General features: G+C 42.3%; 1 protein-coding gene across 2 annotated transcripts in view; it reads right to left on the reverse strand.

Moving 5' to 3' along the window:
* The window catches only part of GRID1 (glutamate ionotropic receptor delta type subunit 1), a 759138-nt gene that overhangs the window by 94290 nt on the left and 639792 nt on the right, over positions 1 to 25056 (reverse strand). For both annotated transcript variants that reach the window (XM_044420361.1, XM_044420360.1), the window contains exons 7-8: positions 24490 to 24651; positions 22635 to 22754 (exon numbers count right to left, since the gene is read on the reverse strand). In XM_044420361.1, coding sequence (XP_044276296.1) covers positions 22635 to 22754; positions 24490 to 24651 — 282 coding nt within the window. The remainder of the gene's footprint in view (positions 1 to 22634; positions 22755 to 24489; positions 24652 to 25056) is intronic.

The raw sequence follows: 25056 nt of genomic DNA on the forward strand, positions 1-25056 counted from the left end.
TTCAACCCCACAGTCAGAAGGGTTCATGAGCAAATGTCTCAAAGGATCTTGCACACTAAATATCGTTTTGCCTCAGCAGACCACGCCACATGCATCTAGGCCTTTCAAGCTGAGAGTAAAATATCCTATGGAAACTTGTTGTGAAAATTAACATCAGTGTTAGAATGCAGAGTGATAAATAATCAACAAATCAATAGGGTTACAATACTGTTAGGTAATGAGCAATCACAGACATAAACTATAATTAACCCAAAAGGGTTGCTCAAAATGGGAACCAACTGATATTTGGAAACAATTGATTCCTCTTGTCCATCTATGTTATAATGTTCAGAGCTTTTTAGGCAGAAATCCAGTTCTGATATCAGGAAATTTGTGGAACAGGGTCAGTAACATATTGTTTTATTAAATTTAGGGGATACATAAAAATTAACATATGTAAACAGATGGACATGTGCTGAATGTTTAACATGTTGTAAAAGGCAGCCCAGTGATCACAAATTTCAGTTTTCTCAGGGAGAACTCAATCTTTTTGCTTGATTCAGGGAGACTGGCAAGATGCCTTATCTACTATGATGTAAATAATAGTAAATTACTCTTTATGGACTTTGTTTTTAAAATTGTCTTTCAATATAAGAATTTTCGCCAGTACTCTATGCTCAGGTTTTTTTATTCTATAATAGGGATTTTCTTGAAAGAAAGACAAAGAAACAGAAAAGACAAAGGCTTGGCCTCACTTAATGTTCCTAGACACTGTGCATTTCATAGCAGAAGTCAGGAATCCCTTGTGGCCCTCTGAGCTTGAGTGAAGGCGGTTACCTGGTGGTCCAGACCAATTAAAGGCCAGAATTCCACCTCTTACAATCCCAGTGCAAAGTCAGATTTGTCACAGGTTGCCCACTGGTGATTACAAACCAAACCCTCTGCCAGCAGCAGAGCTAGGGCATATCCTGCGTCCAAGGAGCATTTGGCACACCTGGAGTGCCTGTGAAGGTATATCATGAGTGAATCCTGGCAGGTCCAATTGAGATGAATTGCCACAATTATCTTGTCATGAGTGCCAAAGTACAAGCACCCTGCCTTCTTTTTCAAATTGTTCCGTGATGGGCAATTGCTCCACAACTCAATTTAGAATTGGCTCACTGCATACCAACTTCCTTGGAGAGCAGTCAGAATAGGTTCACCTGTTTCCCAAGTTTTCTGTCTCAGAATGCTGGTGTATAAATACTGATGGTGCTCTGGGGATTATCATACTGGGAACTGTAGTTCAGTTCCACTAATCCTGCATTCACACCACTCTGAAATTTAATCAGCCCATCCTCCACCCCTGCCCTGCCTTGGCTGCCAAAAAGAGCACCTGGGAACAAGAGGGACTCAGTAGGAAGTGACAAGTGCATAACAGGATGGCAAGGATCAGAGCACTGCTTCAAATTTCACTCAGAAGAAGTCCACTCAGGGCACAATGCTAGGAAAATTTGACATTAATAAGTCCTGCAGCTCACAGCATCACCAAGAACATGCTCTGCATACAGAAAGTCCCGAGTGAGGTTGCCAGCTCCCCTAGGTAACACTAGAAAACTTCTTCTTGATACCTTGGAGAACCACCACTAGTTAGTGTCCAAAACTAACTTCTGTCTGAACACACATAGGATGGTACCTTTACTGAAGTGGTGAAGTGGTTCCTAAAGGGCAAGACATGTGGTTCAAAGCAAGCAACAAGAATTTCACTGAAAGCCAAAGGCTAATCAGTATATCACTTCTGTACAGGCACCCAGAAAGCTGGCTTTGGGAGCCTGCTCCTTTGACCGCTAACGCCACAAATGCAGGCATTCACCCAGTTGTGGAAGGGCTCACATGACCCTACATAGTTATGTCAAGTGGCACGTGGGTGCATGTAAGCCCCGCTTCCAGCATCCCTGCAATCTCTGTAGACCTTCGCATGTCAGGCACTGGAGTTTTGAGGTGGCTCTGCAAGGGCAGTCAACGGATCGTGCTCACAGAATGCCTGCAGTCCTGTGCCCCACCTAGTGAAGGTTCCCAGTTGTGTGGAATCCACCAGTACATTCAGCTGAATGCATGCACAGGTTCTCCTCTGCTGGGTGTGAAAGTCAGACAATGAGGGAGGGGCTTGCATGTGTGTTCATGTCCCCTCCACATTTTAACACTACAGAAAACCAAGTGAGTACCCGCACAGGGCTCATATTTTATGCCAGATACCATTTCATTCCAAGCCAAGAAAAATTTATTGGGGAAATGACACTCAATTCAGAACACAAGCAAATTCCAGGAGTGGGTGGCTTCCTTCTATTTTTAACATAAATTGTGCCTGGCAATCACAAATTTTGGCAACATCACCGAGCTGTCCATACAGTTGCACTTTGCATCGGTGGGAGTAAAAGGTAGTGCCAGGCTTTGGGGTCGGCTGACCATGTGGGGCTAGGCACCATAATGCTGCCAGGGGGAACATGCCCCTGGGGGATGCTCCCTAAATTAGAGTCCCTGAGCACAGTTTCTGGACAGATCTTGAGATTGGGGGCTGAAAGCTGGAGCTAAAGATACTGCTTTGTTCACTTGGCAAAAGAAGACAGTTGAATACTCAGAGCTAGCCTGGCCTCCCCAGTTGCTTTGATTCATCTTGCACGAATTTACGTGCTGGAAAATGGCTCTGAGGAGGAAGCACACATGTCCTAGACTAGGTCCCAGCCTGAGGCCTCAGGGTTCCTAATTTAGATCGTGGCTGGAGCTGGGGGGAAGTGAAATTACAGTTTGAGAATATCCCTGTATATATCCCCTGAGCTTGATGCCACTTTCTTTCCAACTGGCTTTGCTGGACTCATTCCTAATTTATTTAGATACGATCAACCCCTTCCCATTAGAACAGCAAACAGGGGCAAGTTCTAAATTGCTTTAATGGCATGCAGTGGGTAAACAGTGCTCATGTAAATGAAATACATAGCCACGTTTCATTCTTTAGCAAGAAAACCAACCAACCAAGCAGGCAGGCAAATAAACCCAAAAAACCAACTGAGAGCTATGTTGTATATTAATACAGCAGAGAAACAAAACAAGCCTGAAATACCAGAAAAATAAATTGGAGGAAAACTTGCCTAAAGAGAGTAAAACAACAGCTCTTATAATATGATCTGATATGAAATATTTATTGGCTGTTTGCAGTTCTGTAAATTGCTAAAAATGCTTCGTGCTTGCAGGCAAAGCAAAAACAGGTTACTTGCTTCTCCCCCTCTGCCTTTCTCTCTCAATTAATTAAATAGCGTTGACTATAGAAAGACTATGAAAGCATTTGACAGTATGATCCACAATGCCAGCAGAAGTATGACAAGGCTAATCATTTAGTTTAAAAGAATCTAACTGCCTTGCAGGCATGAGCGTCCTATTAGTTTTCCTGTGGATGGACAGTCAATAATGCTTTCCTAATCTCATATAACTGGCAGAGACCAAACATCTTATTACAAGCCACATTTTTTGTCAAAAGAAAGGAAAACTCTAATATTGGACCTGTCAGGAAAGAAGACATTAAAGTAATTATAATGGCCACAGCTGAAAAAGAATGTGTGGTGGGTTCGTTTTTGTTAATCAAAGCAACGAGTAGAATTTTGTCTTTCCCAGTTAGAAGGAGCTGCCTGCACTTTCTGTTCAGCTAATCTTCACTGTACTTAATTTACGAGATTACCTGTTCACCCTATGATCTCCTGGATTTTCTTATGATCAGATTCATTAGGCTAGAAGAGGGAGGGGGAATATGAAGCCCTCCCATTCTCATCAGCCTTAGTTGTATCACAGTTGTGGAGGCGGGGGAGGGGGCACATTCCCCATCACTTGGCTTGAGGTAACAATTTTGTATGTGTTGTGCAGATCAGATGAATGTGTCCTGCCAGCAATCCCAGGAGCAGAAAAACCAGAGTGGGGGATAGGGGGATATTCACAAATTCCTGATTGTGTGATTATATTTGAAAAATGCACCACCACCTCCAAGAAATGTGTGCACAAAATACAGATATTTGAGGGAAGTGTATAAATACCTGGACAATAGCAATGTAAGTACATTAAAAAGATGTATACCTTCAAAAAAAACAAATGCACACACACAGACACACCCACACAATATCATGCTTTAAGGGAAAATGTATACAAAAGTGAATGGATTTCCATACTTATTTTTTAAAAATTGCAATCTTATGCAAAAATGTGACAGAAGAAGCTGGAGCTGAAACATCTGACAATTCCCGCAAGACCAAGACTGATAGATTCATCTATGCCTAGCATCGAGCAGGGCTTCCGTTTGTTAAAACAGTATTTACTTCCAGTACAAATTAAACTCCTCCATCCAATTCTAAGGCATAAAAGAAAGGAGTTTTTTGTTTTTGCTCTTGTCTTTTGTTTTGGTTTCTTTAAGCGAGGAACCATTCAAATGGGAAGCATGAAGTCTTATTTGCTGCAGACATGCCACTGTTCAAGACTACATCCCCCTGGATCAAAACTGTAAGAGAACAGGACTCAGTGGGGAAAATGTAAACAAAGTTTTAGACTAGAGAATTGCTTTAATTTTCACTCAGAATGAGATACACTATTTCATCTTAGCAGCTCTTTTATGAAATTTGCAGCACTGTTTCCCAAAGGGTTTTAGCTTCCTTGGGGAGATCATCTCCTTACTCCTTTTTAATAAGGAGAGAGAACTCAGTTCCCAGTTCCATCCCCCAAAAGATGCATTATTATTAATAAAGGAATTATATAGATATTTGTTTTTAAATTGCTGTCCTCTCATGAATTCCCTTTGCCCACTGTTGAAATCGAGACACCTTCCGAGCAGAGAAGTGAAAGCCATTTAGAAGTGCGCAAGAGAGTTCAGGGGACTGGTGCATTATTTTCACATGCAAGAACATTAAGGGACCTCTTTACAGATCTGTTAAGCAGTGGCAAATCCCATTTGATTTTTCCTGCAAACTAGTCAAGTGCTTGGCACTGACAATAATCAGGCCCAAAGAAAGGAACAATATATTTAAAACTGCAAGGAGAATAGCAGTAATAGGGTAATTTTGCTCCAGTGTAAACAAACACATGCAAATTGAATCGGCCCTTTGAAATTGACAAATTAGGCTACTTGGATAATTTCCCCCATTCGGTCTCTGATTGAAGCCAAGGCAAGGGCTGAGTGTGATGTAGCAGGTGGTGTGTCAGACAAGGGAAAACCAAGTTCAAATCCCCACCCAGCTACATGGTTCAGTGAAGTGGTTTCCATCCCTCAGCCTAGCCTACTGCACAGTGTGATAGTGGGGAAAAATAGGACAGCCGCTGTATATAGTCCCCTGTCCACCTTGGAGGACTGGCAGAATACAAATATGCCACACTTTTTAATGCATGACCATACTATAATGGTTCCATACCAAACCATTGACATGGTGAATGTGTTGCTTTGCTGCGATTGACACGGTGAATGTGTTGCTTTGGATCATTCTAAGTCTAGTTATTCCCTCTCCATTATTCTGATCCCTCTAGATTTCATTATCCCTTTCAAGACCATTTGGAGCAGCAGAGTGCCAACAGCCCGGTCCCTGCCAACAGCCATAGGCTGCATGGGATGAAATGCTACCACTTTTTCTGAAACTTGGAGATGGTACAGGAGAATATGGATCACATGTAATGATGAGATAGCATCACAATAAACAGAAGGTGTTGACTCAATATGCTGAATAGGCAGTGTATAGAAGGTCAACTCACAAGCATGGTATAGACCAGGCCATGTCCTCTCTGTAGGAAAACCTGGGTTATGTAAACTGGTGAGAAACCGCTAGTAGTCTCCGACCCAAGGTGCTAAGAATCCTCACCAAAATACTACTGTTTGGATTTGTGGGGGGAGTCTGGGAGGAATACCTGGTATAAAACTAGTATGAGCTTTTTTCACATGGTGCAGAATCAGCCATACATGGTAGCTCCAAGGGACATACCGTATTTTTCACTCCATAAGACACACTTTTCCTCCCTCAAAAGTAAGGGGAAATGTCTGTGCGTCTTATAGAGCGAATGTGTGTGTGCCCAACACCCAGGATGCTGCTGGCCGCCTGCACCACCTGGCACCACCTGGCCGGCACACGCTCGGTGCGCCCTGCTCCGCCTCCCCCCTCCGGCGCAGGTGAGAACTGTGCCGCTCAGGGGGAGGCGTGCGGAGGAGGAGGAGCCGCGGGCTTTAACCCACTGGCCGCGCGGAGAGACAGACTGCTCACCCCCACCGCCCGGGAACTGCTCACCCCCACCACCCAGGAAGACCTGCCACTGCGCCGCCCAGAAGACCACCGCCGGCACACTGCCGGCCGCCTGCACCACGTGGCACCACGTGGCCGGCACGCGCTTGGCGCGCCCTGCTCCGCCCCCTTCCTCCAGCACAGGTGAGAGCTGTTAATAACAGGTGGGTGTGTTTTTTCAAATGGCAACCCATCTTTTAATGAAGCCCATGGGGAAGTGATGGGGAATGTGCCTGTGATTATCAGGAAGCTTTCCATGGATCAGTTATCTGTTAGTTGATCAGACACATTTGTTTAGGATCAGTGGATATTTGAACAGCATTACCTTCGTGTATGAAGTTTATTCTTCAAAGGCTACTTAGTCCGCTGCGTGTTTGATTTACTGTACAATATCTCATTTTTTGTCTGAAGTTTTTTTCTATTATTTACTAGTAGGGCAGCGTGGACATTACTGGCTTTTTTAGATTTGTTATTGAATTGTCTGCAACAGCTCTTGCATAACTGATGTAGATTGTGGATTCCTTCAATAATTCCACTACTGACTAAGAAAGCGATGTCAGTGATTGTGAGCAACAGAGCTTCATAAATTCTGACTCTAGTGATGATGAGTTCTATGGGTTCAACAAAAACTAGAAGAATACTCGAACTTTAAAGTCTCTCTTTTGTTAATGACAGTGATGATGGTTCTTAAGGCCACTGTTGACTGCTGTTCACTTTACTGTATTCTGTTATAGTTTATTAAATAGTTTAGTAAACCATTTGATTCAGAATATTTTTTTCTTGTTTTCCTCCTCTAAAAACTAGGTGCGTCTTATGGTCAGGTGCGTCTTATATACACATCTTATATATACGAAAAATACGGTAAATATTTATGTAGAACAGTGCCTAAGAGGTCTCTCCTCAGTCTAGAATCAGGCAGATGGACCATGTTCTTAACAGAGCAGCAACAGGTTAGAAGACCCAGGTTTGTGGACATCAACAGCGTGGAAGTGGACTTCTTAACTGCACACACACACTATAATGTTGTGCATGGAATCACTTTGCGCTGTCACGGAATGCACAGAGGGTGCTACTTTACCAACCACTCCTTGGCATTTGCTCATGCATGCAGTAACGAAGCAGAGCTGTGGGAGCATCCTATTCAACCTTTATCCCCAAAGTGCTAGTTTGTTACAAAGGAGGGAGTTTATGGGGTGCAGGATAATTTGTCTCAGGGTCAACCATTCTGCCTTGGATGAGCCTACTAGAAGACCAGACTTCTGGGAGAGTCTGGACTTCTGCAGGAATTGCTCTTGGCTTCTATGGCACTCCCAAACCCCCTCAGCATGTCAAGGTGTGCAGCCAAAGAGTGTGTGTGTATGTGTGTGTGTGTGCATGGTTTCCACCTGAAGGCTGAAGTGATATAATTCAGAATTTTTCCATCTCCACCTGGCACTTCATCTGTTGTAACTGATTAAGGGTAGATAGGGTGACTGGACCACCAGGAACATGCAGAAGAATCTCTCTCCTCACCCCACCCCCCTCTCTCACACACACACACCCCTTTGGGGTCAAGGTGAAGGCTTGTAGACTAGTCTTCTCTTTGTTATATGCAAATTTTGCACACACAGTGAGTTTTTTTTCCCATGGGGAAGCAAGCAACCATTTGACCTGAACTGGCATTTTCTAGGAACAAATTTACTAGATCATCTTTTGTTTTTATCAGCCAGACCCCAATGTCTCTCGTATCAATACAGCCTCATAATCCTGATGATCCCAGTGGAATATGGTCCTGTTTCATTCACATCCCGCTCCTGGAATCCCCAGAAGCACATGGCCAGCTGCTCCAGAAATAGAAGGCTAGCCTTGCTACGCCTTTGGTCTGAGCCAACAGGGGTCTTTTTGTGGTGTGAGACAAGAAACACGAGGGGAGATGCCATACACTGGAAGGAGGATGAAGCATTGGTGGAGGGAGGGAAAGTTCTTGACATTTAAGTGCTGAGATAAAGCAACAACATTAATTTTCAAAACAGTTGTCCCATACTGGGTTTGAGAGTCATATTAGCTTTAAGCTAGCGGAAGATGTAAACAGATAAAAATCAAACAGAAAAAGACATGGTGTTAATTTCCCCAGATGAAGATGTGTAAAAAAGCCACAATTTAAATGAGTCTAAAATGTGTGGAATTAAATTTTAAAGAAATTAAATTTAGTAAGTCATTTTAATTACAAAGCTGCCCTTTTTGGGCATGTTTATCAGGGCCAAGCAGCTTTCTGAAGATAATGCTTTCTGATTACATCACAGTGGGGTTCCTTTCAAAACTTTTTTTTTAAGTTGTAGACATTCTCAAAGCAACTGTATAAGCAAAATGAAGTCATAAAGAAGTAGCCTGATTATGGAAAGAAAGGGTTACTTAAAGGCCATGCAAAATGAACAGGAAACATGATGGCGGGTGGAACCTAGCAGTGGTTTTGAGTGATAGTGTGGTGTAGTGGTTAAGAGTGTGGGACTGGGACTCAGATGATCCGTGTTCTAGTCCCCGCTCAGCCATCGAGCCAACTGGGTGACTTTGGGCCAGTCACAGACTCTCAGCCCAACCTACCTCACAGGGTTGTTGTTGTGGGGATAAGATGGAGGAGGAGAGATGATGTAAGCTGCCTTGAGCCCTTTGTAGGAAAAAGGCAGGATATAAATCGCAGTATAAATATAAATAGTGGGCAATAAATGTTGGAAGCATGGGGTGCTGGTTGATCCGGCATGCTGGATATTCCTTCTCTAAAATTTCCAGCTCACTCTAGCCCTAGGGTCCAGGGTGACAGAGGCCTACTCTAGCAAAGAGGCTAAGAAAAGCACAGCACTGCCATGGGCATGTTTCCTAAGCAAAGTAAGTCAATGCGTTCTGCAGGATTTTCTGCCGGGCAAGTGTTCATAACAGCCTTCCTCAAGCTAGTGCTTTCAAGATGTGTTGAGCGACAGCTCCCCTTATTCCCAATAAACATAGGCCTAGCTGGGGGAAAGTAAGAGTTGTAGCCCAGCATATATCAAGGGAACTAGTCTGGGAAAGGATGGTGTACAGTTTTCCAACCTAGCTGTGATCCAGGAAGTTTTCATCTTGCCTCATTTGAGCTCAGATCACAGCTTCGGGCAAGCAACCGACTGAGCCACAAACTTAACACCCTGGGTTTATGCTACTAAACCAGCTCTATTTTGTTTGCATAGAAAGCACTTTGTATGCACTAGATGTTACATAACCACCGCACTCAGCTTGCTATCTATAAAACCTTATCATGTAATTTGTTTGTGGGGGTGGGTTGCAGTAGGAGAAGATCTATATTTTAGCTTTCCTCTTAGTCTCGGAATACAGATGCAGCAGACTGTGTTTCTAACAGTCATATCCCTGTTTTTGCCCTGGTTTGTTTTGACATGAGCAATCATTACCCATGATGCGAGATCCAAAATTATGTTCCCCCCTCACTATTTATTAGCAGAATTGCACATTGAAACTGTTTGAAGCAACTCAAAAGCTATCAATCATTTCCTACACCCAAGGCAGTACAGGGAATCAATACTGAACTACATATCTGTAGTAAGGTGGATCCAACTAGTCTTCAGCTGTGAACCGGAAGCTTGTTTGGCAATGTTACAGCTGCAGCATGGGCTGCTTATTAATTACTACAGTCATTTTGGGGCAATTAAATGTATCTGAGATGGTCAGAACACTGACAGAATGGTCAGAACACTGAGGAAATGAGAGTGGTGGAGTGAAGTCAGAAGAACCTACCAGGAGCTTCAGACAGAAACCAGAGCTCGTCATACCTTTACCAAAAACCGAATGTTCCTGGTATTTTACAATTAAACAGCAACACAGCACTAGACTAAAAAGGAAGGTTGGGAGTTAACAAGCAGAAACACATCTGTTCTGTTTACTGATCTGATACATTTTCCAAATGTCTAGAGGTCATTAAATGCTTTGCTTGATATGTAAGGTTAGCTCATCAAATCTTTTCTGGTTTTCCCATGTACTGCCTATTGACCTGCAATGTTTCCTGGTCAGCTATGTATTCATTTTGGACAGGAATTTCTATATATATATTATTGTATTCAGGATATTTAGTTCATTGCTAAAATTCATTTTGTTCAAGTCAAAATCCTGGAATTCAAAAGACAAAGCCACAAAATTCAAAACTAGGTAATATTGTGTGCATGTCTTGCAAGTTGTTTTTGTTTTGTAAACAACATTCTGCAAGTAATGAAACATGTGCCTTTCACCAAATGCAATGTATTATCCACCAGATTCAGTGGAAATTATAGATGCTCACTGAGACACTGTCACACCAATGCAATAAGAGAAGTGGCACATGGCATATATTTGGGCAGAATAGAAGGGCAATATCCAATGGGCAATATCCATTCCTAGCAATCAGAAACATATACACAGATGACAACATGTGTGTCAGGAAACTAGCACTAGTGCAGCACAGGCAGTAAGTCAAATACCACCTTGGAAAGCGTCACCATGGTGGATGTGTTCCAATCTGGTTTCTAGTTCCTGGTTGTACTTAATCAGTGCTAGTTTCCCATTGTGCTAGTGGTCATTTCTACAAGTAGACTGTTAACATTGGGCACTGCCTGCTGTGTTGAACATACTAGCTGTTTTTGAACATACTAGGGCTTCTCAGATATATGTGTTGCTTGAGACAGTAAGACTGGACAGAGGATAGCATTCAACTAGATCACACATCATCGATAGTTTCTCCTAATATTAACATTTTAAGGGATGAGGTTTTATTTGTTTTCATTATTAGTACCAAATTTTTCATCACTTTAATAAATTGATCAATAAAATATGTTTTGGTTGATTGAGGTTGAGATTAAAAGGCAAGCTTGTTTACTTTGAGACTATTTTGATGTGGATATATAGCTGAAATATGGAATGAAGCAAAGGATGTGATTTCCTTCCTTCCAAGACTTACTGGTAAATTTTGCTTATTAAATTTGAATTACTGAAATAAGTTGTTCTGTAATTTCCTGTGAACTTTTAATAATGCAAAATGCATTTAAATATAATCAAACATGTTCACTGGGATGGACATGGCAATCTTGAAGGAAGCAGTGTGAGACAGAGGGGCATAGAGAAGAATGATCCATTGAGTAGCCAAGGGTCTGACTAGACTGAATGACTGACGACAACAATAAACATGTTACTTAAGTAATCTTTAGTCTATTATTTATTATTGCTGATGGCATACTGTATTAAAATATATCTTTTTTGTTTTAACTTCATAGAATCATAGAATAGTAGAGTTGGAAGGGGCCATGAAGGCCACTGAGTCCAACCCCCTGCTGTTGTAGGACTCCACATTACACCATCCCACTCAGATGGCTGTCCAGCTTCACCTTGAATTCTTCCAGTGTGGGAGAGCCCACCACCTCCTCAGGCAGCTGGTTCCACTGTTGCATTGCTCTGACAGCGAGAAAGCTTTTCCTGATGCCCAGCTTGAATCTGGGTTGACTTCAGTATTCAACGGTTGTCATCCATATATTATAGATCAATGTGTTACCAGGTGATTAATTAGTTATCATATTAGTGATCTGCTGATAAACCCAACCATAAGGGCTTCAAATGCCCTGAAATAACTTTCAGTATAACATGTTAGACTGTATATTGCTATTCTTACTTTAAAGTTTGTTTCTCTACTGGACATAAATGTTTTGACTATTACATGAATCAACACATTATTAATAACTTTCTGAAGCTTTCTCGAATTATAATCTCAAAGATATCAACCTGCCAAGAATGCATGCACACCGGCATCTTAATATGTGCCATAAGCCCCCCTCCCCAAAGAAAAACATGGCAGCAAATTACACAGAAGGAAGATTAAACTAGGACAGCATTCATCCTTTTAATGCACATAAAGTTTTCTGTAACATCAGTTTTGGATTTATTAGTTTTGATGCTAATAATTTCAAGTAACTGTCGGAAGGATATATGGGGGAAGCAAGCAGATCTGAAAAAGTGATGAATCCTCTAATCAGGTACAGTTTGCAGGTAATATACCATTACGTGTGTCAAGAAATTGACTGGCTGTACCAAAAAGGGGAAATTCTGACTCAGAATCTGACAGTGTGAACCTGGAGTAGCACTACTGAAATCAGTGGGTCTGGGGAGAAAAGGAAGTTAGCTCCAATGCTCAATACCAATCATTATAAAAGCAACTGCAGAATTTCTTTTCCAAAAAGTAATCAGGCATCAGACTGCTGATTATAAGAATTAGCGAAAAGGAGCCAACTGCCATTGGTAGCATTAGGAATAAAGTTGGACTGACAGCAGACATTTAAGTAGAAATAAGAATGTTTTGAATGAGGAGTTGTTGGTAAAAGCAAGCACCACTAGTTAAATCCAGTGCTGGCTGGGATTCGCTTCCATAAGATGCAGTGATGGCCACCGATTTAAATGGCTTTAAAAGGAAATTGGATAAATTGGATAAAGGAGGAGGCTATAGCAGGGGAGGTATATTTATGTATGTGCATCAGTTACTGGGGAACATGGGCAGAAGACCACAGTCATATCCTGCTTGTGGGATCCTGTGGAAAGCTGCCAGGGCACTGCATGAACAGAATGCTGGTTAGATGGACCACTGGTCCAATTAGAAGGGTTCTTCTTAGGTTACTATCCTGTTCCTTGTCGCAAGGTGCCGTTCAGCTATTTCAGCTGCAGTCAGGGAAATGACCAGCAACCTCGATGCTGGCGTTTTGCTATATGTTCGCATTTGGAGAGCAACTCCATCCAGAGCAAGTTGAAGATCAATTTCATGGATCTGGAAACTGCAAGGTCCTGCAATTGCCCGTACTTCATCAGGATTTAGTTTCAGTTTATAGGTGCTCTGCTATACCATTACTGAGTTAAGTCAGCAGTTCAGCACACTCACAACTTCATTCAGATGACACAGAGAAATGGAGCTGGGTATCATCAGTTTATTTATTACACCTCCTTCCAAATCCCTGAATGACCTTACCCAGCTACTTTACACTGATGCTAAAGAGCATGGGGGACAAGATGCAACCTTGCAGGACGCCACTGCTTGAATGTCATGAAGCTGGTCAGAAGTCTCATGAATACTAATTTCTGAAAGGAACTCTGCATCGTGTCCAGCCCCAATCCATGGGACTAGTCCAGCAAAATACCTTCACTGAAGGCTTCAACAGCTACTGAGATGGCAAGGAGAATCAACAAAATTGAACTTCCCCTGGATCTCTCCCACCAGAAGCTTTCCTTTGGAGCTGCCAAGCCTGCTTCAATGCTAGACCTCAGCCTAAACACAGGCTGAAAGATAATCCATTTCATCCCAGAGATCCTGAACCTGGACCCCAGATTCTTGTGCACCTTGCCCCAAAATGGAGTATTCAAGACTGGATGATAGCTATTAAAATCTTCCAGGTCCATTGATACTTTCTTAAGAAGCGGCCTCCCAACTATCTACCTCAAGACAGCTGGGTCCTCTCCTTCTTTCAGTGAGGCATTATTAACAACCTGGATCCAGCCAGCCAGTTTGATGTAAAAGCCAAAAGCTGAGATTGCACGTGGTTCAACAGGCACCTCCAAGTACCTTGTATATATCAACTCGGAAGTATTTTATGACTGATTGGGTCTGTTTTGAATAGTGGGAAGTAAGGATATTTAATACATTCCTCCCAAGAAATATGGAGGGCTATGGTTTGTTTTTGTACTGAAAGTAAGAGTTTATCCATAATTATTCACCAGTTCATTATTGCAGCATGTTACAGGTACCTCAATTTTTTTTTATCTGTCTCTAATTTATTCTACCCTCTCTAATCTGGAGTTTTCTAAAAGTGCAAGCTCCATCAGTCACATAGCCAAGGTTGTTAACAGCTGTCTGCTATAAGCAGTTCTGGCATTTCCTTTACTATGCATAGACATTACATACGAAGGAGAGAAAGCACGCTGCCATAAAATTCATATCATTTCAGATACACCGCACTATCCTATTTGTGTTCTCAATGGATTCTCAAAAAATCAAGATATACAGTGAAAGAAAGCAGAAGATTCTTGGAATGAACAGAAATTGTTAGTCTCACCAATTCTGAGTCATGCCAGTCAAGGATCAACTCTCAAAAGAGAGCTTGTGCCACAAGACAGGATGTCAACTCAAGGTCTCAAAAGCCAACTCTAACCCAGTGAACAGTATAATGTTCTCCCTGGTTCTCTTCAATTCCATTATACAAAGGTCCCTAACTATTCAAAGACTGGATAACTTATGCAGCATATATAAGTGAGAAAGAGAGAAGGAGAGAATATTATTCACAGAATACATATTGGGTTCAGTAGTTGAACAGAATTTGATTAAAGGCTTGAAGGGATTCCACATAGGAAATAAAAGAAACCACAAGCTCAGGATATCTTTGAGAGAGAGAAAGAGAGAGAGCGCCTCTTACCAATTAAATTTATATAAAAGCTAGACCTCCATAGTCAATCCACTGATTAGATCAGGAACCAGGATGGGCAACTTGTAACCCTCTGGATATTTTGGCCTGCCAATGTTTGTGGTAAACAGGTATCTTTGAGTTGCTTCAAAGACCCCCAAAAGCTGTTTGTCCAACGAGGGCAGTGGAACGGGGGTTGGGGGTGAACAGAAAGGAGAGGAAAGAAATCACTTTCTTCATCTTATCTTTTAAAAATTGACTGGTTCCAGCTAGCTCCCCTCATATTGCCTTTGGGTTTCTGAAAAAAAATGTGACAAGCTTTGTATGGCAGATGTCACTAAACAATGTGTCCCATGTTCAAAACAAAACAAAGCAAAACAAAAGCCTGACTGCTTTGTAATTGTGACATTTCTCTTAAAATAGCAATAGCAAAGGAAGCATCAGACTTAACAAGGAAAGTTTTTCAACTGTTACTGAGTAAAATCACAAGTGCTACCAAAAGTGATTGCTGCAAGCTGCTTGGGGAAGTGCTAAGGAAAACAGCAGCCTGAAATTAAGAAACAGATCATATTTTAAGACAAAGAAGCTTGAAGAAGTGTATGAAATTACATAAATAGATAACCAATGATAAATGTTATTGCTTGAAGCAGAATGTTTCTTGTAAAATACAGCATGTGTGTGAGATGCTAATTCTGCTTCTGTTCCAGGCAGTATGAAAAGTAGTGGTGAAGTTTTTCTTTTCAAAGGAAGGAAAGATACTTTTGTAAAACTGAATTAATATAAATATGGTATATGATTTTGCAAATGTGTATTATAAAGCATTGGCCTTAACTGGTAGGTTAGAACCCTCAAGTGGGCAATGTCCAACTTAATTTGCACTGGAGTCCTTCACCACCAGAATTTTCCTGTTTTTATTATTATTATTATTATTATTATTATTATTATTATTATTACTACTACTACTACTACTACTACTACTACTACTACTACTGCTACTACTTTATTTTTTGCTGTATTCAGGTTGGATGGATGGACAAAGAGACACTTGTAAAGATATAAAGATAGGAATAATCCCTACAAGTGCAGGCACTAATCACCATAAAATTACACAGCACCATGAAGCTCCTCAATGAAGAACAAAAAAAAGGCTACTGGCCTTACCTCAACTCATCCTTGAACTTTACTTGTTTTAGCACATCGATCGATCTTCCTCAGGCAGCTTCCCTGCTTCCATCTCCATCTGTCTCCAAAGTTCCTCCCTCTCCCCTTCTCCTTACGCAAAAACACACCACCACAAGTTCAATTAACTGCTGAGTCCTTTGTTTTCTGACAGGGCATTTCTCAGGATACACCTCTTTGAATGCAGCAAAATAACAGTGACAGCTACAGCAAAACCTACAGCCTCCTCGACCACCTTTCTCAGTCGTGACTGCTTATGGGTGTCATCCTATGCCTTTTGGACAGAAGTCCTACAATTCCCAGCATTTCCCCTGCCAGTGCTCCATCTCACTTTGCAGAAACCCAGGCAGTCAGTATCCCTCTCATACTGCAGATCTTCATATCAATGACTTCACACCCTGAAGGCCACATATTTTTACCCACATGTTGAAATCCTCACTCTGAGACGCCCTCTTGGAAGCCTCAGCTTTAAAAATCTAAAATAACTGCATTTATTCATCTATTAATTTTTTTAAATCTGTCCCAGGTGATCTGATGAATAATAATTCAAAATGTCCAACAATGCAATCAATCAATCAATCAATCAATCACCAAATACACAATAAAAATGGAAAGAAACATTATTCAGCTACATAACAAACCAACAAAAAAAGGCAATGCAGTGGAAACTTTTTTTTAAGACTATGATTAGCAGAATAGCAATTGTTGTAGCTCATATAGTGGGGTAGCGGGGAAAGGAGGCAACAGAAGAAACTAACTGATCCTAAACAGCCAAAGTTTTACCAAACACTTGGATACAGTAAGAAACATGACTCCAGTCTGGAGAAAGGAAATCCACAGAACTGGAGTCACTGTTGATAAGGTCCTGTTTCCCAGTGGACATCCAGTGAATTTTACTTGGTTCAGGAACCTGGAGCAAGACTTCAGTTGTGGAACAGAGTGCCCAAGTGGATACAGATGGGAGAGGCCAGGGCTTTTGGTACCCTGTTCTCAAACCATTTAAGGCTTTAAAGTATGAAAAGCTTCATCCTGGATTGGACTTGGGCAACTAGTTCATATCAAACAATACTGGAGTAATACATCCCAACCAGCCAATTGATGCTTCCAGATGCTTTCTGAAGGAAGTCTCACATGGAGAGCCTTTTACAGCAGTCCAGCATGGAAAGTACCAGAGCACAGATTGATCAAGGAGTGACCCCAAGCTGTGGACTGGAGACTTCAGCGGAAGTTACTTAACTGACTTAAAGGAGCGCTTACGTCCATATATGTCCTCCCACCCCTTGAGATCAGCGGCAGAGGCCCTTCTCCGGGAGCCCTCCGTGAAAGATATTAGGAGGGTGAGTACCCAGAGGAGGGCTTTCTCTGCGGTGGCACCCAACTTATGGAATGCGCTCCCCAGAGAGGCCCACCTGGTGCCGTCGTTATTTGCTTTTCAGCACCAGGCCAAGACCTTTTTATTGAAATGTTATTTTAATTACCAATTTTATTTATTGCTTTTAACAATTTTTGCCAGGATGTCTCCAATATTTTATGTAATTGTATCGATTATATTTATTTATGGTTTGGAAGCTGTCCTGAGGCTTATGCAATAAGTTCTCCAATAAATAAAATAAATAAATAAAGTACACATGCTGGGAAGTGCTGTATCCATGCCCTCGCCCTGCATCAAGCTATCTACCAGCCCATAGTTCTTCAATTTGTTCTCCACAGTCCAGTCCCTCACAGTTCAAGCATCTGCTTTTTGTGCAACAAAAGCATGACATATTTTCAACCCTAGTTGCAACATTATATTGCACCGAATAGGAGAAAACATCAGAACCCCAATCCCAGGAATCAGGAGAACAGAGCCTGCCTCAGTCAGATGGCTGAAAAACATTTGGAGAAGCTCAGCTGCCACTGCTATAAATTCACTTTGGATTGTAGCTCCCTTGGAGTAGGCACCTGATTATGCTGCATTTATGTTACTTCATTCAATTCATTCATTTCTAGCACTTATGAGTGACCCAGTTTTTGCTAAAAGTCCCAAGGAACCATGTAAAATTAAACTCAAATAAAATCCATATCAGTCAAATACTAAAACAAGAAATCAAGTCAAATAATAAAGAAATTAAAACAGCAAGCCATGGCAAGCATGCATGGGAAAAAAACCCTATGGATTGTGACTCAGAACACAATCCTATGCATGTTTTCTCAGCCACAAGCCCCAGTGTGCTCAGTGGAAAGTGTGCATTGATTTGCAGCCTTAATTAATTATTCTAAGGGAAGAGCTCTTACTTGCACCAATTCCACATAAAAAGGTCAAGACTTGTACTCTGTTGCCTCCAAAAGCATGATGAGATTTAACGCCTTAAGTTGTAGCAGGATGGATTTCACAAGAACATTAGGAGAAATGCCTGCCTCTTGGCCAGGAATGGAAGTATGCTTAATGATCTGTTTAAGACACCTGATAATTTAAATCGACAGAACTACCTCCAGAAAACCAATGCAGCCTTTAAACTGCTTGTCTTTGAATACTGATGGATGAATGGAAAGGGAAGGTTAGTGAAAAGGAGCTTTAGGACTTACTATCTCTTTTTGATGTAGCAATCCTCCAAGAAATCTTGGCAGATAAGGAAATTATTTGGAACGACTTGTGCTACTTATTCTGGGCCGGCCACTTCTAACCAGCGTCAATGCTGCCAGACTTTCTGGTTTGTGCCTTTACCTTGCTCCAACTTAAAATCCTGTCTTTACTTACTTGTGATGCCTTGGGATGCGAAAGATTGTGGACAGTATCCAGCACTGTCAATCCATCATACTGTTGACATTACACTAGCATAAACAAGCTAAAAATATGCACATATGATGTATATGTATATGCATATGTGACTTCAGTTAAAGTTGCTTTAAAATGCAAGACAGGTTGACTTAACTGTCCAATTCTAAGAATTAAAACCATTTCATTTTTCTAAAATGTTTTATGACCTACCAGGATTCCCAACTGATTTACAACCCATATACCTTTGGATTCTCCATAGCAGCCCCCGAGAATTAGGGGTGCGAGTTAGTTGAGCTAGGCTGCAATCCTATGTAGTTTAGACAGACAAAAGGCCTACAATTCCTAGCACACCCCAGCCAGCTATGCAGGCAGTTGTAGGTCTTTTTTCTGACTGCACTTGCATAAGATCGTGTCTTGAGTGGGTGAATATAATTCCCTCTCCACCCTCTTTCCCATGTGTCTTTTTGAATTATACGCCACTAGGCAGGAACTGTCTTGCTCTACTGACTGCATGTAAACCATTCTAGGAGGTTTTTTTTTTTTTTTTGCCTAAGAAGCAGGATAAAAATGCTTCAAATAAATAAGAAAAGTTCCGAGCCTAGGCCATATTCCTGCTAAAGGGAATGGCAGTCGAAGGGGCCTGTAAGCACACATAGGAAATGGTGGTTTGCCAGATAAGGCCCTTGCTCAAGACCCCGAGGTCCTGGCAGCCTCTGAGGGGGTCTCACACTAAAAGAAGAGTGAACATAACATGTCTGAAGCCCTCCCATTGGCAGTCTGCCCTGCCTGAAAAAGTCACCAAGGATCCCACGCCTGCCTTCATCCTTATTTATGTATTTATTTATTTAAAACATTTGTATGCCGCCCCCATCGCAACAAAGCCTCGGGGCGGCTCCTGGTACTACTATGCTAATTTCACAATGACGAACCTTTCAGGAATTTTAGTTTGTTCTAAATTTCGCATTGTATTTCAGATCTTTGTACTGCTGCTAGGTTTTACTTTATTTCCTTTATCTGATTCTGAGTCTTAACTATTTAGATTTTATATTATATTTTATAATATGTTCTATGTTGGAAATGGATTTAAATGCTTGTGAATTTTCAATGCTTGTGCCAAGAGAGCTTGGGCAGTGGGTGGAATGGAAAATGTAATGAACGAATAAATATGGGTTGCAGTCCTCCACCCCCACTTTTTAAAACCATGCTTGAACACCATCCTGACATGCAGAAATGAATCCTACCATGGCAATACAGTGATGGAAACATTTTTATCTCCTTAAGATTTGCATCATCAGGCTGCTTTTAAAGACACGGTCCATCAAAAAGTAATAATAATGAAAACCCTATTTTAGGAGAATCGCAACCCTAGAGCCTATGGACATCATGGGGGTGTGGGGTGGGGTTGGATGGTTCAGACGTCCAGTTCTGAGGGTGGGGGCCACATGCTAAGCTCAGAGCTGGGAAATGACATGCCAATCGCCTGCCCCTGCCGCAGCTGGTGAGGAAAGAACTATACCAGCCGCGCTTTCAGGTTGGAAAAACAACCTCGGAGAGGGGTTACAAGGCACAGTGAAGAAGAGGGAGGTGGGCAGGGAAGGAATTGACCAAAATGGCCAAGAAATGAGGCCTCCTGAGGCCACTTCATCTTCCTTCCCTTTCCGTCAGAAATACCCCAGCTAGATGGCCAAAAGCCACCATCTAAGAAAATGGTAGAGCAGGAGTGGGGAGGTGCCGTCCTCCCACTCTGCACTGGATGAGCTTGAGCCTCTAAGTCCAGAGACTCGCATTCCTCTCAACAGGACAGATCCACTAGAACACAATCCCATGTGCGTTTACTCAGAAAAAAAAATACTGGGTAGCATAGGGTTCCCCTCACTCCCCATCTAAACAGACATAGGACAGCACCTTTAACGACTTTTCACTGTGTGGGCAGAAACAATGGGCAGGGCATTCTATGTCTGAGATCACCCTTTCCACAATCCAGTAGAGGCTGCATACAATCACGTACCCACCTCAGTGTAGAGCACATTAAAAGAGACACAATTATGTATTATTTTTGTTACTATGTACTATATTTCTATACAACCCAAGAGCTGAATCTGACCAGGTGGTTTAAAAATTTCTCGGCAGTTTACAACAGCACAGTCATACCTTTAATGAAACTAGGGCCAGACCAGTGCCATAAGAACCCAGGCCTGGTTAATGTGTCCAGATCAGGATGAACAAGTCCTGACACCACCAAATCTTAAAACAATATGCAAGTTCAATCATGCAGACACATCTACACAGTGCTATTCTCAGGTTCCATAAGTTCCTTGTGACATTGACTGGGTTCGCACAACACAACAAGCCATGGTGGTTTTTTACCACTGTTGGTCTCTAGTTTGTCTGAACCCAATCATGGTATTTCACTATGGCAAGCATGGTCTTTAGATACCATGCTAGGAAATGGGAGGTTGTTCTGTGGTTTTTAGGTGCCGCCATGGTTTGCTGTGCTGTCTGAATCCTGTATCACGGTTTCCACGGTCCTGAAGTGCAACTACCACAAAATCCCTGGAATGACTGACAATGGCAGGAGCCACTGAAGTCACCCACCTCTGTGTGTGGATCAAGAAGAGGCAGATGAGATAAGTAGGGGGCGATGAAGCTTGGGACTGACTTTCAGACACAGTGCCAGAAGTGATATATACCAACAGTGGGAGGACTGAGCAGGGAGCATGCAAACCATGGTAAAGAGGAACCACTTAGTTGTCAGGTAGATCGTGGTCAAAAAACCTGTGAACCATGATAGCCGACACAGAGTCACTTGCCACAGGGTCACTTGTATGTGAACACAGTCACATGTGCTCATGTATTTCCTTCTAACATCCAAGCTACATTTTACACTGTAGCTGGGAATAATGTGAACTAGACTGCTGTTTCCCTGTCTCTAAGCACCCTTAGAAAAGGGGAGAACTGAGGTTAGAGAGTGCCTAACCCTTTCCATGGCATCCATTTTTTTTTCAAACACCCATCACCATTGCATTCTAGATATTTCTTTACATGCAAAAAGAGGCCTGGAACCCAGGACACTTTAGAGTTGCCCTACTACCCACCCAGTTCCAAGTGGTGGTTCTAACTTTACCTACTGGCTCTAGCAATATTCATTAAACCCAAGTCTCTCACTGGTTTGGTTTGGTTTAGTTTGGTTTGGTTTTTTAATATATATCTTCCACCTTGGAGGAGAAGAACAGAACTATTGGTCCAAGGGGAAGATCTACGTTATCTGAGGGATCTTGAATCTCTTCTTGGGGCAGAGAGGGGTATTTTCAGACCAAAACTATCAGTTAGGAAAAGACTTAAGTACTTCTGCCCCTCCAGAAGACAAGCAGCCTTTAAACTAAAATTGCACACAATTGGAGTGTATTAGTCCCGCTGCAATTGTATTTGACTTATTTTTAGAGCAAGCAGTCTTGGGAAAGAGAAAAAATACATTTTTCCTCATTTGCTACATAATCAGACCTTTCTTTTAAGTATTTGTATTCTCTCTCTCTCTCTCTCTCTCTCTCTCTCTCTCTCATTCTCTCTTCCCCGCACTCTCCTGAGCACCCACCACCACTCTATTTCTTGCCATTTTCTGGATTCTGTTGGCATTCTTTAAAGAGAAATTTAATACCCCATTTAGGTTCCTGACTAGAACAAGTCTCGGTTATTTCAGTTATACCATAATTCACCTAGAAATAGCTAGGAACAGAGTTGCACCATTTCCACTATTATGTAGAAAAGTGTCAGCACTGAAATATATTTAAGGTATATGGCACATTTGAGAACAATTTGCAAGTCCCCATCTTGACAGTCTAAAATTGTTATCTTTCAAGACTTAAGTGTGTGAGAATTAAAAAAAAATACTATTTCCATAGCTAACAACTTTAGCACTGTGAGCCAAACCACTTCTACTATTCTATCATTTCCCCTAGTTAAGCAGAGTGCCGTTCTCTTTCAGTCAGAAGAAGAAAAGAAGAAAAAACAAAACATAGTTACCCTCCGCACATCTTTGCCAAACGTCTCGCTGTAGCTGGTCCCAAGAATTTCAAATTGGACATAGGGGTTCGCACCATCTTCTCTGAACTCCATTACACCTGTGAGACCCGTGATGTGACCCTAAGGAAACAGTGTCATCAGTTTTAAGACTGGAAAAATCTTAAAATTGGTTTTCAACTTGGTTTTCCAAAGCTCCATGTATATGCACCCTGAAGGGATTTGCAAATGTGTGTGTGATTAAACTGAAAGTAGCGTCATCTATTACAAGCTCCAAATTCACCCATAATACTCTTCAAACAAAAGAACTGATCTTCTGGAGAAACTGGACAATGCTGGCAAAGACAAATAATGTGCTATGAAAGAATTAATCTCTGTCTGCTAATGCAAAAGCAGAATGTTTCTTATTTGGATCTAAAAAGAGGCTTTATGCAGAGGGAATGCTTAACCATAGTTTGGTTTAAACCAGCAACCTGAAGATCAGATTGGGATCTCGCCCTCTGGGGCTTGCTGGACTTCTTCCCCACGCTTGGCCCTGGCCAGGAAGCAAGCCACTTCTCTCTTGAACCCGCTTCCTACCAGATGCCCATGTGGACACTTGGCATGGGGCAGGCTTAGGGAATTGAGAAAGCAGGGCAGAGCCTGGAGCCCAGATGAGAAACCCCAAATCGGATTCCCCACACATTCCTAGTTTAACTATTGCATGCTCATATAATGGTTAAGATGTCCACTTATGCAAAAAAGATGAATCGCATCATCAAGAAAGAAGGCAAATTAGGACACTGATGGGCAAAAAAATGTCCATTTTACATGTCCAATTACATACTAATTCATATGTATGTAAAATGTCCAATTACAAACTAATTCATATGTATAGATGCGCCTTTAGAAATACATATTATTGAAATAAAAATTATGTACATCTCACCATTTTGTGAATGACTGACCAATTGAGCCATGTGCCTGACCTTTCCATTTGCTGACAATGTGCTAAATATTAATGGAGGAACAATTCTTATGGTTATCTTTAACCAGAACAGAATTCAGTATCTTTCAAACAGAGCACCCATTCAAACAGAGCACTCTCCTCTATAAAAGAAACCACTTGAACGGATTGCCCACATCTCAGAATATGAAGATTAATTCTTTATATTTAACTGTTACAACTAGGGATAGCTTGAGTATGCAGAGCTGTGGTACCCAGAATGAGAGTATCACGGTTCAATTCCGAAAGGCAAAATTTGAGGCGAACCTAGTCACAAGCCAGCCCTCCTCTCAGAAGGCCTCAGGCACTACGCCTGCCCTCCCTGTCAGTCCCCCACCCCACATCCCCATGGAAAAAAAGCACTAGCTCTGGAGTGGTGGAAGAAGGCAGCACGAGTCAGAGGGCTCTGCTGCTCAAAAGGAAGATCTAGCCTGTGAGTCCCAGCAAGTCAAGACGGTTCATGGCCAGTAGCGAGTCATCAGCAAGAAACCATATGGCAGCGGCACATGCGGTGTGGCGCACTGCTTCTTGCCAAGGGCCATGGGACAGAGGCAGAGCCAGAGCCTTCCATCACCTGTTATTCCCTCCCCTTTGCCCATGGAAAGTTTTTCCCTTCGGGAAAGGGGAGTGTTGGCAGTAGGAAGGCAAGACGAGATGAACCAAAAGGGCTTCATAAGCATTTCTTGCAAGTTGCACGTGGCAGACCTCTCTTGATCATTATTATTTGATCTGCTGGGACTCTCCAGGTATCCTGCCCAGGCTTTTTCTTGGCTTGGCAAGCTGCCTTCCTCAATGCCCCAACAATGCAGTGGGTTCCATCACTGAAGGCAGCCCACCTGCCTCATCCACAGGTTCCCACTTGCCTGCTCTTACCTTCTTGATGGTCTCCAGCATGGACCGGCCTCCATTCCAAGGCTTGGTCGACTTCCTCATGCAGTTCAAGCTCGCCATGCTGTGCCACTTCCTGTCCTCCAGCTTCCTGTGGAAGGCATTGGCCAACATGAGGACGCTGTCATAGAGATAGAGGTTGGAGACCTGCAGGTAGGACAAAAGCAGAATGGTTCACAGAGACTAGGACATTGCCGAAGAAACCCGGAATGTGCTTTTAGGGGCGCAGCAGGATGGGCAGAATGAGGAATGCAAGAGTCCATTAGCTAAGCGTTTTTACTGATTTCTTCTCTGGACAGGGTTTCTCAAAAGACACCATCCATGGAAGGAACCCCCACTCTGGTGCAGCACACGCACTGAATGCCGAGCACCTGCATTTAGTCCCTGCTGCGCAGATGGAGAGCCTCCAACCCACGAGGCAAATTCGGTCTGCCAGGTCTCCCATACGGCTCAGCAAGAGCATTGGTTAGGCCTCTCTGTGACATTCTGCCCACTCAGAGAATGGAGAAGGGGCAGAAGAGGCTCCTGACTGCGCTGCAGCCTCAAGGGGCA

The sequence above is a fragment of the Varanus komodoensis genome, unplaced genomic scaffold (assembly GCF_004798865.1).
Source record: "Varanus komodoensis strain SLA01 unplaced genomic scaffold, ASM479886v1 scaffold11, whole genome shotgun sequence".
In the NCBI taxonomy this organism is placed as follows: Eukaryota; Metazoa; Chordata; class Lepidosauria; order Squamata; family Varanidae; genus Varanus; species Varanus komodoensis.